The sequence below is a fragment of the Cololabis saira genome, chromosome 12, assembly GCF_033807715.1.
Source record: "Cololabis saira isolate AMF1-May2022 chromosome 12, fColSai1.1, whole genome shotgun sequence".
Taxonomy (NCBI): Eukaryota; Metazoa; Chordata; class Actinopteri; order Beloniformes; family Belonidae; genus Cololabis; species Cololabis saira.
In genome coordinates, this window is record NC_084598.1 from 28529105 (window position 1) to 28546059 (window position 16955).

Consider the following 16955-nt stretch of genomic DNA (forward strand, 5'->3'; position numbering starts at 1 on the left):
TTTCTAGATTTTCCTGGAGCGTTCAGCCACCGATGTCAAGAGGAAAGGCCGAGAGAGGGACATAAACTGCTGCTGTTAAGAGCTCCCAAAGCAGCTAAACCGACCTTCATTTGAAATTATTTTAATTCTTTGAAATATGCTGGTTTATACTTTTCAAGCAAGTGAAATAACTATTTAAAGAAAAAAAGGTTGGAAGCTGTTTAAATGTGAGGATAACAGCACATTTTTTTTTTTCAGTCTTGGCTAAGGCGTTTGCAAGGTTTCATTCAGGTGCACAGATGTATAACAAAACAAGAGAGTGAAAGAAGCTGTAACCCTGCTTACTTTCTCACCTCCACATGCCTGACAAATCATGGTGTGAAGTGGGTGTGAAGTGGATGTGAGGTGAATGTCGGATTATCAGTTCTGGTGCGAGCAATCCATAGAGAAGCATGAATATACAGTAGCACCGAGTCAGAAAAGTCACATCAGTGTGGAAGCTCCAACCTTATAAACTGTCGACATTTTATTTTTTATTTACTTCCAAATGAAATGCATCTTCAAATTCCGTCTGTAACAGTTCAGCAACTCCGAGTCACTGAAGTCGATTCTGAAATAGTCTCTTTATGCTTATCAAGAGGCTACTGTAAGATTAAAAAAGAAAACTGCATTTTTTTCCTTCACTTCCATTTTATCAAAACTGTGAAATAGAGAGTAAATAATAGCATCATGATGTCAGGATGAGAATCTGAATCTGTAGAAAATACTCAAGTGCAGAAGAGCAGGTCTACAAAAATATGCTGCGGCAGAAGCCACACAAATGCTACTGTATATTCGATCTGCTATGAGGAAGCAGGTTCAATCTAAATATGAAACACTTGGAAATGGTTCCGAGATATGACGGATTGTTTTCTATAATAAGAACAGCCAAACCTGTGAATGGAGCTCAAAGGAGCAAAGGTTAAGGTGCAGCACAACTGAGAATTGGCAGGGGGTGGGTATGGAAAAGCTTTGGCACCAGATTTGTAATTAAAAAAAAAAAAAAAAAAAGGGTTCACATTATAACTTATTCTTCAGTTAACTGGGCAAAAAGAACCCCTGAGGGATTCCACTATCTTCTCTATTTGAGATGTAAATGGACTTTTTTAGCGCTAAAAAGGACGCATCGAACGCAGCCAAAGAGTTTGTGCTGGTATGAGTGGAGAGGAGGTGATCAGTATTCCAGTCAATATCACAGTTAAAAAGAACCCCGACTCATGATACTGTTAGACCTCAATCTGTGCATATTATACTCTCCTACTGAAATATAGACATGAACAGTTTTTATCAACAGTAACATTTATTTTTTATATTTCAAGATTAGGGATGTGTCTATGTTCCCACAGGTCTAATAACGTAAACCTAACCCCTCCATCAATAGCAGCCATCCGAGCAAACACTGCGGAGTCCAAGTCCCTTTTTCCAAGTTCCAGAAATGACAAGCAAGCTTTTATTTTCACAAAAGCCAAACACATTAAATAAGGGGTGACAATATAAAGCTACAAGACTATCAGTACAACTTGGTATTTGTGGTTTGGATGAGCAAAGCGCTCTGATACGCATCTGACGCGCCCCTAACCACAATCCCTGACTGACACTCGTTCCCCCTGGAACCTTCAGTCCTGTTCAGTTATAAAACCTTGAAAACTACAACAATAAAAGCTAAAAAAAAGAACAAAGTTAACACACAGCTGGATATCTTTTTAATAAAACATAACCTAACCTGTATTAGTCAGGGTTCATTTTAACATTACCTGATGTGAGTTGCTGTCCAATATGAGATGCGCACGCTTAAATACGACTTAGTCATGCCCCGTTGAAATGAACAGTGTCCTGTCTCTTATCTAGCGCAGATGTAGAATACCTTGCCTCGCTTTTGGTTGCTAATGTTCATTATCACGATGAACATTTCCTCCAAAGTCAACTGCAACTACTCTACTTATGAAATGGCCACAGTTTCTTGTGTGCTGTGCGAGTTCATCCATATTTGCTGAGTTTTTTTTTGTAGAATCTGAAAGCCTTAATAACTATTGAGGCCACTTCCTCTGAACACCAAGATGAAATAAGCCCACTTCTGCAAGCTGGCCACATCATTAGCCTACAGAAATATGGTCACATGCAATAATCGTTTCCAATATTTCATGCTCATCTACAGTAGTTGCAGCTGTTAAGAAGGTGGTTGTGTTGTTTCCAGCTGATAAAAAAAAATGCTGTACTTGCCACTATATAACTAATGAATTAAATCACATTTTAACCAGCAATAGCCTGAACTTAAACAAACTATGGCTTCTTTGAGGCGATAAAAGGTTATCTCAGCCTACAGTTGTAAATGCTAAATATCTGTTCTTGACACACTCGTCTATGGGGTTCCAGATGTTTTTATTTGTGCTTTATACCATAACAGGAAATTAATTTTTCTATTTATCGGGTATAATCCTGTCTTTGTCTGGTTAGGGGAGCTCTCTCCCCTCGCATGAAGAAGCGCAGAAATGTGGGTATTTTTATTTCTTAGCGCATAATCTTTGGGAAACAATGAGTTAGAAATGTTATTGATTTCATGCCATGCCAAAATCTGAGCCCTCTTTCCTAATTCAGTCTGAACACCCTGAAAGTGCACCTATGTTTACTCAGCTGATCAAAGATGCATGAATTCCAGTTTGAATGTTGTGCTCACAAATAGTAAAAAACCTCATCTGTTACACCGTTTAAAGTTGACAGATTTTTCTAATTTTTGAGGATATTGAACAAGAAATGCTCAAAAATTTCCAGCAGTGCAGACTTCAGCCCTTGGGAGAAGGACATTTTTCCCTCAAAGTGTCTCAAATCAGGCAGCAACTTACATCCGTTGGTGACACTCCTGCCTCTTGTTCAAATATAGTCACCTGACTCCAAGCAGCTAAGATGGCAATGGCTAAATACCAAACTCAAGGCTTCCAAATCGTACGATATCCACATACACTCCATCGTCCACACACTAATGAATGATGTCACGGTGGCGAGATCCATTTTTTTACTGCGATATATCATATTTCTGTGAGATGTCGTAACAGGGTAGAGGGCAGAAAGCGGTGCCAGTTCTGTTTTATTTGGCAGAATTAAACTACTAAACAGAGATTCAAAGACAAATAACTGTACCTATGGCTAAAAATGATGAATGAAATTTGTTTGATATGTTAATTCACGTTTAAAACTCACTTACATACAAAAAGAGAAGGCTTAAGGGGTCCAAGCCAGAAAAAAGGCAGACTGGGATCCTGCAAGTCCAATAGGCACCAAAAACTCAGCTGTTACGTCATGCCCCAAAATCCAAATCTATGATCCTGTGTCAAGTGGCTTTATCCTTTCTAAGATACACCCACACAAATAAACACACACATACACACACATAACACATAATGCGTTTCTAAGTATTCCTGTAAAAATAGTTTGAATTAAAACTGATGTACTTCATAACATTTGAGGATTAAATAATTTCAACAAAGAAAGTGTATATTATTACAGAAGTATCTCATAATGTTATGAATGCCGGTGCTGCTTTTGCCCCCCGGCTGCACACACATCCACTGATGGGAGTGTGTGAAGCCGGTCCATTGAAAGGGAGTTTAAATAAGGTCTTACATGAGCATCCCCCCGACATAATATTCAGGAGAAATTCAAACTTCATAAGGCTTGTGCATGACTTCCATGGAGAGGTGTGGGGAGTTCCAAAAGGGTTTTGACCAGACATTTAGGGACACCATCTACAGGATATATCCAGAGTAAGCTTCCTCAGTGCTGGTATGTGTATTTGTGAATTTTGGACAAAGTCAAGCTCCTTGTGCTTCCCATGATTAGGCTAAATTTTGCTTATCAAACATATCAGTATCAATTGTTGTCTTTTAGATACAGTAAATGAGCATCATTTACAAATAGTGGTGTCAATTATTCAAGGCGATTTATAAACTACTCAGTAGTCTGAGCATTGTTTTTACTGGACTTCACAGTAAGAAAGGTTTGGAAGCTGGCTGAGATTCTTTGTGAACGGGGTCCATGAATCACCTGTTTGATGCTTTGTTTCACGTTGCCAAACAATGCAAGCATAGGGAGGTTTTTTTTCTCAAGAAGCCCATAAGCATTTCATCATATTTTCACAATATTTCATAAGATAGATGAGCAAGATGTAGAATTACAGGCTGTGTTTCTGAATAACTTGGAATAATGGCACTATTTTGAGTCCAAGAAGTAGATCGATGACAAGGAGAATATCTCCAGACTTGCATGTCACGGACAAATCGATCATAGTGTAAAATGCACCTTCTTGGTATTTTTCAAATAGAAGCAATGAAAAAAGAAATCTCACATTTGTAACTAATGGATATTAACTATTTGGCACAATTTCCTTGAAGAACCGCTGAATGCTTTGCCAATGTTCAGACTTACTTCAGCGCTGGTGTTGGGGAAACACTAAACACACTGGCACTTGTACATCTGTGCTCCTATTTCTGTTTACCAGCAAATATTATCTTTGTGAATGGGGAGTTAAGTCCAATCCATCAAGCAGCAGGCCATTAAAACATTTAAGGGCCTCGGTGGTACATTGAGCTCTCCAAAATTAAATGATATAAGTTAAATGGTTACTAGTATGAGGTGTTTTATGAGTTTTGTCTGGGACACAACCAACTTTTAATGGAGCGCGTAAAGATGAAAACGGCTGCAGTATGTTCTGCAACATTGCGACTTGCCTGTGACTATACGCGAGGCTGTTACGGGATACTCCAAAGGCACGGCCACGGGTCAGTGAACATGTTCCAACACTCTAGTTTCATTGTGAAGAGGGGAACTGAAAATTCAAACATATAAAATATAAACCATTTGACCAGGACCCTTCCCAGGGTGTACTGAAAGGATACAATTAGAAAACTGTGTGGAAATGAAGATTGGAAGAAAAAAAGCAGGAAAGCAGGAAGCTAGCTTCATTATACCAACAAGAAGGCTGAAACTACTTTGGCACATGAACGGGAATAAGGCATCTGTATCATTCTAAAGTTTAAAAAGAAAAAAGAAAAAAGGAAAGACAAAAAGGATCGGAGCATTGTTTCCAACCATAGCCTGGCCAGTCAAACCCATCCACTTCACAAAAAAAAAGTTCTTCCTCGTGAAATGAGTCTGGTTCCCCTCCCATTCACGGCCATTCACAGCAATATGGAACATACTGGACCAATCAGTGTCCAAGAAGCAGCATTCAAAAAACAATAGAATGGCTGCAGAATTGGTAATAATGCCTTGGATCAATGAGTTTTTACTGCAAAACCAACAACAGTTAGTTCCAACTTCCTCACAGCAGCCATTTTAGATGTCTTTGTAGATACTAGTCCGGTTGTCACTCCGCCCTCATCGCATGCGTCGTTACTCTGATTGGTTGTGGCATGCAGAGGCATTTCGTTCTGCATCTGTTGGTGCTGCCCCCTGGAAATCAAAGTCAAATCCAGATGGAATGGACTAATTGAAGAGAAAAATCATTTGAGGTGGCTGGCCAGGCTACCCCAACCATTCCCAACCAGCAAAAATGCCTAAACACATTTACAGTAAAAAGTGTAAAAAGCAAGCATCTAATGATAATCAAATCTAACGATATTTGTCAGCACGCTCCATTTGCGCTTTGTCTCAAAAGAAAAACAGAAGAAAAAAAAGAAAAGAAAGAAACAAAGAGAACACTGAATGTCGGCAAATAGGGCAGAGTTGGGTTTCGTCACAACGTTGACCTGAATGTAGATATTGAGAAGACGAGGAACATGGCGAGGGGGGGCATGTCCACTCTCACTGCTCTGGAGCCACGGGCACTCATGCCTGGAATACAACGAAACAGTTTTTGAGCTTATATTTGTATTTAAAATCCTAAATGAGAGTATCTGTTTCATAGGCTCTGTACTTCAATAGATTGGAAGGTAAAATAAAAATATTCTGATGGAAAATAGAGAACCAGAATATGCATCAAATATAGCTCAAAGCAGCAGGAATATAAAGACACTTCTCAGCTAAAAAAGATAAAGACAAGTTAAGGGAATTGTGTGTAAAGGAACAACAACCTCAATGCCTCTTTTGTACTGATAACGTCTACTCTATAAGTAAATAATATCGAGAGAAAATACTCTGAGAAAAACTCCAAGAAGATATATAATTGATGCATAAAAAAAGCAGTTCAAACCATTTTAAGAGATATCAGTTTCTATAAACAAAGCCTTATATTTTGCCTGCTAATGTATTTTGCACTCATCTTTCACTTTGAGTCCAAATACTCTCTGGGAAAAGGAGGCCTATTGTTCAAATGAAATTTAAAGGAAAAGCTAGCGTGCAACTCCCTCTAAACTGCTGTTTTCGGGGGTTCAACAAAGAACTTTAACAATGCAAAGTCGCCTTTAGAGTTAAAAAAAAAAAAAAAAAAAGAGCCTCCGTGGAGTCCCACAGGACAGTAACAGCATCGAGTAAAAAAAGAGAGCTGGCAGCAGAGATAGATTGCGCTCCATATTTCAGCAAAACATAAGCCCAGAAGAGCGCCGTGAGGGTGGCAAGGGACATTAATAATGGCGAGTCAACGGAGGACAAAATGCCCCTGTCACAGTTAAAAACTGTTGAGTGACTTAGTAATACAAGTCAGTAAATAAAATTGAGAAGAAAAAGAAAAAAAAAAAGAAACGGTCCCAGGTATTTTACACATCATAATTCTATGTTTTTCGACAGCCTAGCTAGGTGGGGATGGCATTAAAATATTTCCAGAGCATGCAAGATTTAGATTTTCAGTTTCATAGGTATCAACATAAAAGAATACGTACTTAGTTTGTGTATTCGTATGGGATCTGAGCCTGGACCCAGTCCTCCTTCGCTTGTCGTCCGAATGCGGATGATGTAGTCGTCGCTGCCTTCTGGGAGGGTCAGCTCTGCTGTTGAGTTGGCCGTCGTGAGCGTGTTTACTTCTTGGTGCCCCTGTCTCCTGTAGGAGAGCTGAACGAGCAGGAGAAACAACCGGGGTGACACATTTTAAATATGCATTGTTGCAGCCTGACATCTGATAAGTAAGGCGCTTTTTCTCTCTCTCGTTCTCTCGTATAACATGAATAAACATGCTGCCACAAAGTGTACCCAAACTCACTTGATAGCCTGTAACCTCTGATTCGGATTCCATTGCCACCACAGGCTCCCAGTAAAGCGACAGCTGAGAGCCAATTAGTGTCCATTCAACATTCAGGGGGGGCTGGGCCGGTGCTGCATGATGTTAAAATTATTTATGTCAAAACATAAACAAACAACCGTCTCATCAGTATAATGGAAGCATCATATTTCTCGTATGGCATCAGAGTACTTCCAAGAATGAGATTAGAGCAGGAAATGTGTTCTACCTTCCGACTTCTCGGGAAAAGAGCGTGCAAACATTCATCAGCACACATCAGCCTTTTCCTACCTAACTTGAAAAAGTTGAGAGCGTTCTCCAGCCGCTGATTAACAATCAGCATGCTTACAAAAGATCAAACGTCTGGTGTGCTGCTACGTACGTGGCTTTTTTGTTGTTACGTTGATTGCAGGCAGGAATGGGCCGGTGCCCGCCGTGTTGAAGGCGCTGACCGTCAGGAAAAATTGCGTGTTTCCCGCCAAGCCGCTCACCGTGACGGAGGTCTGGTTCCAAGGCACCCTCACCTTCCCCATGGTTTCTGGTTTAGTGTCATCTTCCCAGTAAACCACCTTTTGGAGACGGAGAGCATGTCACTTTGGTGAAATAAACCAGATGAGTTAACGAGTTTCATGCGGCACAAAACAGTGTTTACAGTCGTTTTTGGATAAATGTGGTGTTTGAAATGATCATCCCTGGGTGTGTCATCTGATGAGTGCTAATAAGTTTCTTAATATAACATTAAAATTCCTTGTACTTTGTGCTAAACTCCCTGGAATCTCAGTTATGTTTAAAAAATTAAGAAAATTAGCAGAAGAGTAGCACAACAATTTAAGCCACAAATGAATTAATTTTCAAATTATTTTTTATTTAATAAATCTATCTATCTATCTATCTATCTATCTTCAAGATAACAAAAGTATAAATTATAAAAGAGATTAGTCATATTAGTCTCCAATTAGTCAAAATGTGTGTACCGTTACTTCATAAACAGCGACTTTCAAGGAGATAAAAAATTCACATAAAAAGTGATGGAGTCACAAATCTTAATTTGGTTATTCAACACTGGAAAACAGAACGCAGCAAATGTTCAAACGAAAGATGCAAGTAAATTCTTTTGCTTAGTAATTGAAACAAACAATTAGAGGAACAAAAATCAAGCTCTTTTGTTGCCGAATGGAAGGATTTATCGCCTTATTGCTCAGCTATACAATATATCAACGTGTGTAACATGGCAGGAAATATTAATGCTTCCCTCTAAGGAAATCTGAACGATTCAAATATAATTTTAAATTGATCAAATGACAATGACGTTTTTAATGAAATAAGTGGCTAGTTTATTACTGTCACTCCTATCCATTATCCTGAAATTAGATCATTCTAAATGACATCCTTCCTGCTCTTATTCACTATCAAGTCCTCATTTTCAGTATTTGTTGTTCAGATATGAAAATGCACATGAGTTATTTCTCCCAAAAGGGAAATATTGGAATACCTTTGGTCTTATTGGGGAAAAAGAATAACAAACAACATCTTAGTTTCAAAGCCTTTGATCAGCCTGATTATTAATTCAAACGTATGCAAATAAGGCAACCAGGCTGCCCCAGTTTTTTGATGATAGCTGGACTACACTCAGCCGTTTTGAGTTTAAAACTTAAGAATTTATGACAAGTGCACAGATCAATTCCTGTCATGCATCTGCGAGTTTTTAAAGGTTTTTAGTATTTCTTGTGTAATATGTTATGTCTCCTTTGCCTGGGGCCTTCTTGTATTGCTTTCATTTTGCTTCTTATCTCCCGTGTCACCAACACAAGAAGCCATGTAAACAGGCAATTTTCCTCCCTGCTCTTGAAAACTCGCTGACATGTTGGATACAAAGAGATGTATAATTCCATCTTTAACAGTCACCCAACTGAGGCAGCCATTTCCATGGTGACACAGTTTGGAAGTGATAGCTTTGAGGTACACTAGAGGTGATGACAAGCATTTGAACTGTGCTGTAAAAGATATGTTTCCATTAAAAAAAAAAAGTATATATATATCTATCTATATATAAAAGGTACCTCAAAGCCCAGAACCCTTTCAGGGGTGATGGAGAGAGCCTGCCAATTCACCTCAATCTCAGAGGCTGAGACACTTCTGGCCCAAACTCCCGCTGGCATTCCACTTGGCTCTGAAAACAGACAACAGGAGCCTGAATACTTTTGCTGTCTTCCAATCACTCTGAGATAAGCACAGTAAATCGCTTGAATTTTTACATTCAGAACAGTGCAGTATTTTTGTTGATCTCTGCTCAGATGAATCATTACACAAAAGGTGCTGCCGGACCGGTAAACTATCTAACCCCTTGACGACGCGCCGACCCCCCTCTCAGTATGCAAAGAAGCAGAATAGATCTAAATGCCAACTGGTTTCACTTTGGCACAGCCACTCAGGAGAGCGGTGATATTTAAAAGCAAACTGCCGACTTTCACAGAAATGAAACTGTGCCCCACATTTCCCAACCTTTTTTTTTCCCACATGTAAAAAGCATTTCTGAACCGTTCGGTGGCGCAGTGGGTTAAGCAAGCGGCTCATATACTGAGGCTACAGTCCTCCTGCAGCGGTTGCAGGTTCGAATCCCGGCCTGCGCACCTTTGATGCATGTCATCCCCATTCTCTCTCTCTCTACCCCCTTCCTGTCTGTATACTTTGAATAATACAGCCTTAATGCAGCAGATGCAATAAAACCCCTCTCATGATCTTTGTCCTTCTACAAAAGATACATTTCTTCACGGCTTTGCTAAAAAAGCTCACATCCATGGCTTTACCTGTCTCTGCAGAGTAGATGGTGACCACCGGGCTGAAAGGACCCTGTCCTTTGCTGTTGTAAGTGCCAACCTTGACATGAAATGGAGAAAAGGGTGCGATGCTGTCGTTGCGGTACACATAGCGGGATGCACCGGGCGCAGAGGTGGCCACGTGAGTCCAGGTGACTTCTCCGAAGGCTCGGAAAGCGATGATGTACCCAAAGCTCTCACCATTCTGCAGTTCTTCAGGTACAGGCTGAGAGTGAAACACAAAACTATAGTGATATTAAAACATATACAAACCACTCACATTTCCTCCGCTCCTGGGCTGACGCAATCACTGTGGACTCAGAATCGCTTGACCTGCAAATTGCTTTTGTGACCCACCCGATAAAATGAAATGAGCAGTAAAATGCCATTTAAAAAAAAAAATGCTTAGTTAAATGAGAAAACAATGAGATAAATCTGCATCTTCAACCACATCAAAAAAATTATTTTTCTAACATCAGCTACCTGAGGGGTTTCTTTCATTGGTAGATTTGAGCATTGCAGGTTTGGCCGAGCAGAAGTAATTCAACAGTGATCCAAGCCTCATAAAAGAAATTAACTGTCAGCGTTCAGTGTTCTGATCTTTTGTACATTCCTGCTACCTTACACGCAGACTCTAATAAAATTACAACAACTGCAGTGCCAGACTTCAATTGGCCCCAAATTTATGACACCCTTAAGGCCTTGCTTTGATTGAGCAAGAAATATTAAGCACCTCATTCAAGGATAAAGAAGACTGACCGCAGGCACGCTGAGTAACAGATTAAAACTTAAGACTGATGACTTACCTCCCAGGTGATGACCAGTTCCGCTCTACTTCCACCTCCTCCACCCACATCACCAGGTGCTGCGTCTGGAACTACAAAAAAACAAAACCCCACGTCCACATGTAGCTGGATAAAAACGATACCAATATCAATACCATTATTAAAGATAAAGCAAATCTGATGTACCTGCATCTTCTGTTCTCGTCTTGACAGACACAGGACTTGGTTCTCCAACCCCAACGCTGTTCTTGGCCAGTACCCGGAACTCGTACTCCACCCAGGCATGGAGATCGACCACGGTGGCTGTCAAAGTGTTCCCATTGATGATCTCTGGAACTACAATGAAAGGTACAACATTTTTCCAACAGAGCATATGCATACACTTAAACAGGCTTAATGTGCGAGTCCTTCATGTCAAAGGACCAATCGAAGAGAAGTTAGGGTAAAAGTGTAAAAGGGTAATTTATTAGTACCGTATTCCTGTGTGGAGAAAGCTGTGGGTAACACTGCACTAACAGCCTAATTTGCCACTTGAGTGCAGCAGGAATAAAGCTTTAAATAGAACCCTGACTGTTAGTGATATTATTATTACCTTTTAAGTTTGCAAAGGCATCTTGTTTGCAAGTGCAGTTTCTAAACATCCATTTAAAAAACAAACCGTTTACAGTTGTGTTGATAGCTGAAGATTGATTTTTTTGTAGTTCTGACACTTTTTAAATGTTTCATTATACTCTCTCAGTAGTTATAATCTTGTACAGAAGTCATGCATTTAAAAAAAAAAAAATATTGCTGTAGCGGTCAACCCGGATTAAAAGGGGGAAAATCAAGTTAAACAGCCGCACCCTCCAATAAATGAACGTATGCATTCACAAGACTCTGTGGCACTCAGGGAAACAAGGTCCTGTGATTTTACCTTCAACTAATCTTTTTAAGCAAACCCTCTCTGGTAGTATTACACACTGATCTGGAATGTAAAAATAAACATATGAAAATGTAATCACAGCCGCTTCAATAGCGCTAATCTTTTTCCTTCTCTTATTATTTTTCTTTCATTTTTTAATATACATTGGTATAGATTGTAACAATACTATATGGTATATATTATATTCTATTATGCTACTATGCACAAATGTGTACACTTTTACATGTAGTATGCATAAATGTTGCAATGGCATTTTGTTAATGTTCATTTACGCAGCATTTAAATAATGGTTACTACACATGCTGATTAAAAACAGACTTAACAGGAACAAATTTACTAATTACTTTAAAGACAGGGTCCCGGATTTCTGGATTACGTCGTGTCTGTTAAAATTTGAACACACAACAAATATCTCCTCTCTGCCTCCATCCAATGCCCCTATCAGTCATGAACTCTGTCAAGCACCCCGCTAACATCCCCTCCTCCTTCAACCTTCTCCCTCGAGGAACGTTTGCCATTATTATAACTCTTTCTGTTTGCAGAGCCAGGGCTTTCTTTTCATTTCCTTTCTTTCTTTCCTTCTTTTTATGCTCTACTGTTTACTCACAACATCACAGCAGCTGGCAGGGAGATATTCACTGAATTTGACAAAAAGTATTCTCGGTTAGAAACCATGAAGAATTTGCTACCCTATCTCTATACATGTACATTTTATGAGAAATGGTACATAGAAAAATGAGAACTGTCATATTTATTTGTTTGTTTTTGTATTTATGTTTGTTGCTCAACATGTGTTTTGGCATCGTCTTGCAGAAATAAGCAACACCTTGCCTGAAAAATACATCATCTTTCAGCATTAATCTTGCATTTAAAGGTGCCTATACCAAGTCTAGACACCACCTCTACTCTGAAATTTGAAGGACATAGTCTGCATGATTTATATACATATATATATATATATATATATATATATATATATATATATATATATATATATATATAACTCGTGAGATCTGTACATCTGGCACGTTATACCCCTACCATCTCTGGAGTCCTTCCTCCGTAGCTGACCCTAGACTCTGACATTCCTGCAAAACTGGTAGGAGAAAGCCCAGGATTTCCCTGTGGGGATCTTTGATATATCTCAATAACATAACATGTGCTTTTGACATGAAAAATTCATCTTCAAGTGCTGAGTACCTGTGTTAACCCTCTGCCAACCCACAGTGAAGGGAGTTCTGGTCTGAATAAGGTAATTGGTGATGGGGCTGCCGTTGTCTCTGCCGCGGCTCCATGCCAGCTGGGCTGTGCTGTCTGTCACCTCCTCCACCGTCACCGAGTCTGGAGGGCTGGGGGGGCCTGGCTCAAGCACAGGAACAGACACTATGAGGTATTCACCCATGCAAAGGCTCAGAATGTACTACAAAATGAGAATGTGTACAAGCATCCATTCAGCAAGGGAAAAACTAGTGGCTCACATGATATCTAACAAGATATATATCATTTTATAATGCCTGATAGCTTTTAAGTCTTGAGATCAACATTAACAAGACAACATTTAAAAATAATCAAACCCTCTGATTTAAAGTAATGCCCTTCTCAGGGAATTAAAAGTTAATTCAGGATTTATTCTCCCATATTCACCCGGCATATAATCCCTTCCTTTCTCGGTCCTCATGGCAACTGATCGATTGAACAGCAGATGCGAATAGATGCGGGGAGTCAAATTAAAAGAGCAAAAAATGAAACAGAGGGCCTCACAGCGCCAAAGAGCCAAAGTTTTATCATTCATTTTCATTATCCCAGCAATTAAGCTCCACGATGTTTTACTTTGGCTTCATCTACGACGTCCCCATCTAATGAACGCGTCGGCTCGCTAGAAATAATAGACCACTGGAGAGCAGTGAGAAAGACTGCAGATTAATAACGCCCCGAGCTCTGCTCACAGAAGTGGTTTTTCTGATCTGAAACTACATTTTCTCATCATTAAAATGATTATTTTAATAAACAATCAATGCTCTGGAAGACCAGATAAATCAGTGCAAATTCATAGTCCATGCAGCCTTTGCTATATGTTCACCAGCACCAGTATTGAAAGTGTAATGTGCACCTGTTGAAAAGCATCATCTTGTTTACAGAAGCCGTGAACGTACCGCCTTCATGCGCTTGGCCTTAAAGCCCTGGCTTTGGAGATATTGATCTTTGTAAAAGTCATTAGTGGCTCTTGATATAAAAAAAAAGCTTTAATACACTGGCATCATTTCTACATATTAATGGGACACACAATCAGGGATCAATCCCTTATCCTCTTAATTACATTTCATTGGCTGAAGGCAACAGGATGCTGCCAGTGTCTCTTTGGGGTTCAAATACTCTGCTATTAATATAAAAACACTATTTGGGCTTTCATTTTGAACTTGGCAAAAGCAGACTGCAATATCAATGTGCTCTGAGCTGAATATTACACAAATTTGCAGTCCTGCATGGGAGCTCTACACATCAACATTGAAATGATGAATGAAACACATGCGGCGGAGTTATATTATCGCACTGACTGTCATGAGACACATCTGCTTGCACGCAATCTTTCAGTATAATGACGGTGACAGAACAGTCAAACAAGCACTCGTGCTCACACAGTGGTTTGAATGTTAATGATGACGCTGTTATCCCCGGACCGTGACCTTCTCCATAACCACTATCACCACCCAGTGGAGCGTTTGTGAGGAATCATGGAGTGGCATCTAAAAGATTAACAACTGCCATTGTTAAACACAAGAAACCAGATGATCACTCAAGAGTGTTTGTATCGGGATCGATTGTCGATGACCTTCACTGTTCCAAAAGGAGGGTGAAAAAATACTGGAGTGGAGATATCAGTTTAAAATAATATAATATGATTGAAAAAAAATGTACCTTTTGCCAAAAACTTTAAAACAAAACTGGCATGTTGATACAAATTGTCCATATGTGTTGCAGCAGTGCCACTGAGTTATCTCAGTGAAGAACAAATCCCACTGCCGAGGACATGTACGTGCAGCCTGACAAGAGAGAACATTAATCCAGGTTTAATGGGTTCTCATCGATTTCTCATACTACGCAGCCACAAAAAGAATATTATTGGTTTATTTTCTCAATATTTATCCCTAAGTTTTCTGCATCTCTCTATGAAGATAGGGTATCACATGGAAACCTACGCATACGCGTGGACTAGCACTCCTCCAGATTCAGAACCTCGTGGCTTCGAATAATCCACACAAACAGCTTGATCATTTCTTCATGAAAAAGAGCTTGAACAAGACCAACAGATATTTCGGAGTTACTACACACAGATAAGTGCGGGATTCGATGAGATTAGTAATGATGGACATTTTTTGTCTCCTCATTGAAGGAAAATCAGGTGGTTGGAACTGAGGGAGACTTTCAGGTGAGAGCTGAAACGTCTTTAAGCAGCAAGAAAAAAGTCCCAGGTACCTTTGATTTAAGCGCTTAGAATCCTCTGGGAAGATTTTCTATTGTCAGTCTATCCGTGTTCAGTATTCATGGCATTCAAGTGTTTGTCAGTAAGATTAAACCTAAGCTACTATGCTGCCTTTTATAAATCCTGGTGAAGCGGTAAAGCATTGGGTAAGCAAGAACCCAATAAAGTGGCCATATCATGCTTTTCCAAGTTTTCTGTCTTTTCTGCAGTGTTTTTGAGATAAATTGTCATCATATATATGTGACTGGAGGCTCACAAAACGAGGCAAACAGATGTCGTAATATTCCCATACACAAAATACTTGTTAGGGTACTGAGAACGGTTCCTTCTTGAGAGTTTTTACTAACACAAGCTTGCTGTGACATTAAAGACGGCAGAATATCTTCCTACGAGCATATTCTCGAAACAATGCACTACCTTCGAACTGAGTGAAGTAAGTGCACAACAAGCATCAAATATATTTTCTGTTAGTGGATTTCCTGGTACTTGTTGCTAAGTATTTCTGTTGCTTCATCTTTATTATTTTCTTTTTGCCACATTTCTTGGAGGATCGTTGTTTGAATCAGGCCCACTACGCCGCTGGATTAGCAGAGAGATTGAAACTGAAGTGGCTGCTGCTCCAGTGTTAGAAGCTCGTGAGTCTGAACAGCCAGTAGACTGTTTGTGTTGTGTTGGCAACTGGCGCGTGTGGACTGAGCGCAAGACCTTGCATTAAAACGTTTCCTAGGACGGCCAATCGCTTGTGCCCGACATCTGAACACGTTCCAAGACAGATTCTGTAATCCATGACTTTAATAAAGATTTTCTCATTTGATTTCTTCTGCATGTTTGTGGCAGATTTTTCTTTGGATTCTGTACAGCCTCATTTGTATTCACACTTGCATTGTTGAATATATTTTGGAAGGAAAACGTTTTTGGTGGATCTTCTTCATCCTATTTACAACTTTTTCTTTTTTTTTTGTTATCCACCTTTATTTTATTAGTTATTATAAAAAATACTAATGGATTAGGTGTTTGCAAGTGAAAAACACGTGCATATCTCGTTGGATAAAGAGCAGGAAGGTCAGATTTGATCCCTCAAAACAGATTTGGGAGCACAATTTAATGCCAGGTGTAAACACACGCGCCGAGCGCTGGTCACATGTGATCAGACTTGTTAGGATGGATGATAATGCAAGGTCCGAACAGGGTGGTTGTGGGTAAAGTGACCATCATTGCCAAATCTAATGCCTTTATGTTCTTTTTCGCCATCTTAGCTAGAGAAATAGAAAAAGAAAATCAATTCTCTTAATCCTATAATAATCTCACATCAAAAAAGCAATTAACTTTAGTGATGGCCAACAGCATCATTCCTTTCCTTCCTCAGCTGGAGATGTTTTCTGACTCAGTTAGTAATTTGTGCTGTCTACCTCCATTGTCTGAATCCGATTCAGGCTCGAATGAAAAGATTTGAGATGCTGATGTCATTTCCAAGAGCTGTTCAAAAAAACGTAAATACTATGTTAATATGTTGAAAATGTGTGTGGCTACATTCATAAACCGGCAAGCCTCCTGGAATTCAACCAATCAAAAATCATATTTTCAGGAAGAGCCTTTCCGTGTGGCTATTACTACTACTTAAGAGCTACCAGAGATTTAATTCAAATTACTAAAAATTAGCAGAATGGCATCAATTCAATGCCATATGTGTTGCATATCAAAACCCCAAATCTGAGAACCAAAATCCAAAATCTGAGAACCAAAATCCAAAATCTGAGAACCAAAATCCAGATTCTGTAACCAGGAAATC

At 39.5% G+C, this 16955-nt stretch overlaps 1 protein-coding gene across 1 annotated transcript in view; it reads right to left on the reverse strand.

Moving 5' to 3' along the window:
* Window positions 1–5282: 5282 nt before the first annotated feature.
* Window positions 5283–16955, reverse strand: part of LOC133456514 (contactin-3-like) — a 41171-nt gene continuing 29498 nt past the window's right edge. Inside the window, exons 14-22 of the mRNA XM_061735001.1 lie at window positions 12886–13044; window positions 10950–11099; window positions 10785–10855; window positions 9970–10204; window positions 9223–9332; window positions 7545–7731; window positions 7145–7257; window positions 6828–6996; window positions 5283–5844 (exon numbers count right to left, since the gene is read on the reverse strand). Coding sequence (XP_061590985.1) covers window positions 5747–5844; window positions 6828–6996; window positions 7145–7257; window positions 7545–7731; window positions 9223–9332; window positions 9970–10204; window positions 10785–10855; window positions 10950–11099; window positions 12886–13044 — 1292 coding nt within the window. The 3' untranslated portion in view covers window positions 5283–5746. The remainder of the gene's footprint in view (window positions 5845–6827; window positions 6997–7144; window positions 7258–7544; window positions 7732–9222; window positions 9333–9969; window positions 10205–10784; window positions 10856–10949; window positions 11100–12885; window positions 13045–16955) is intronic.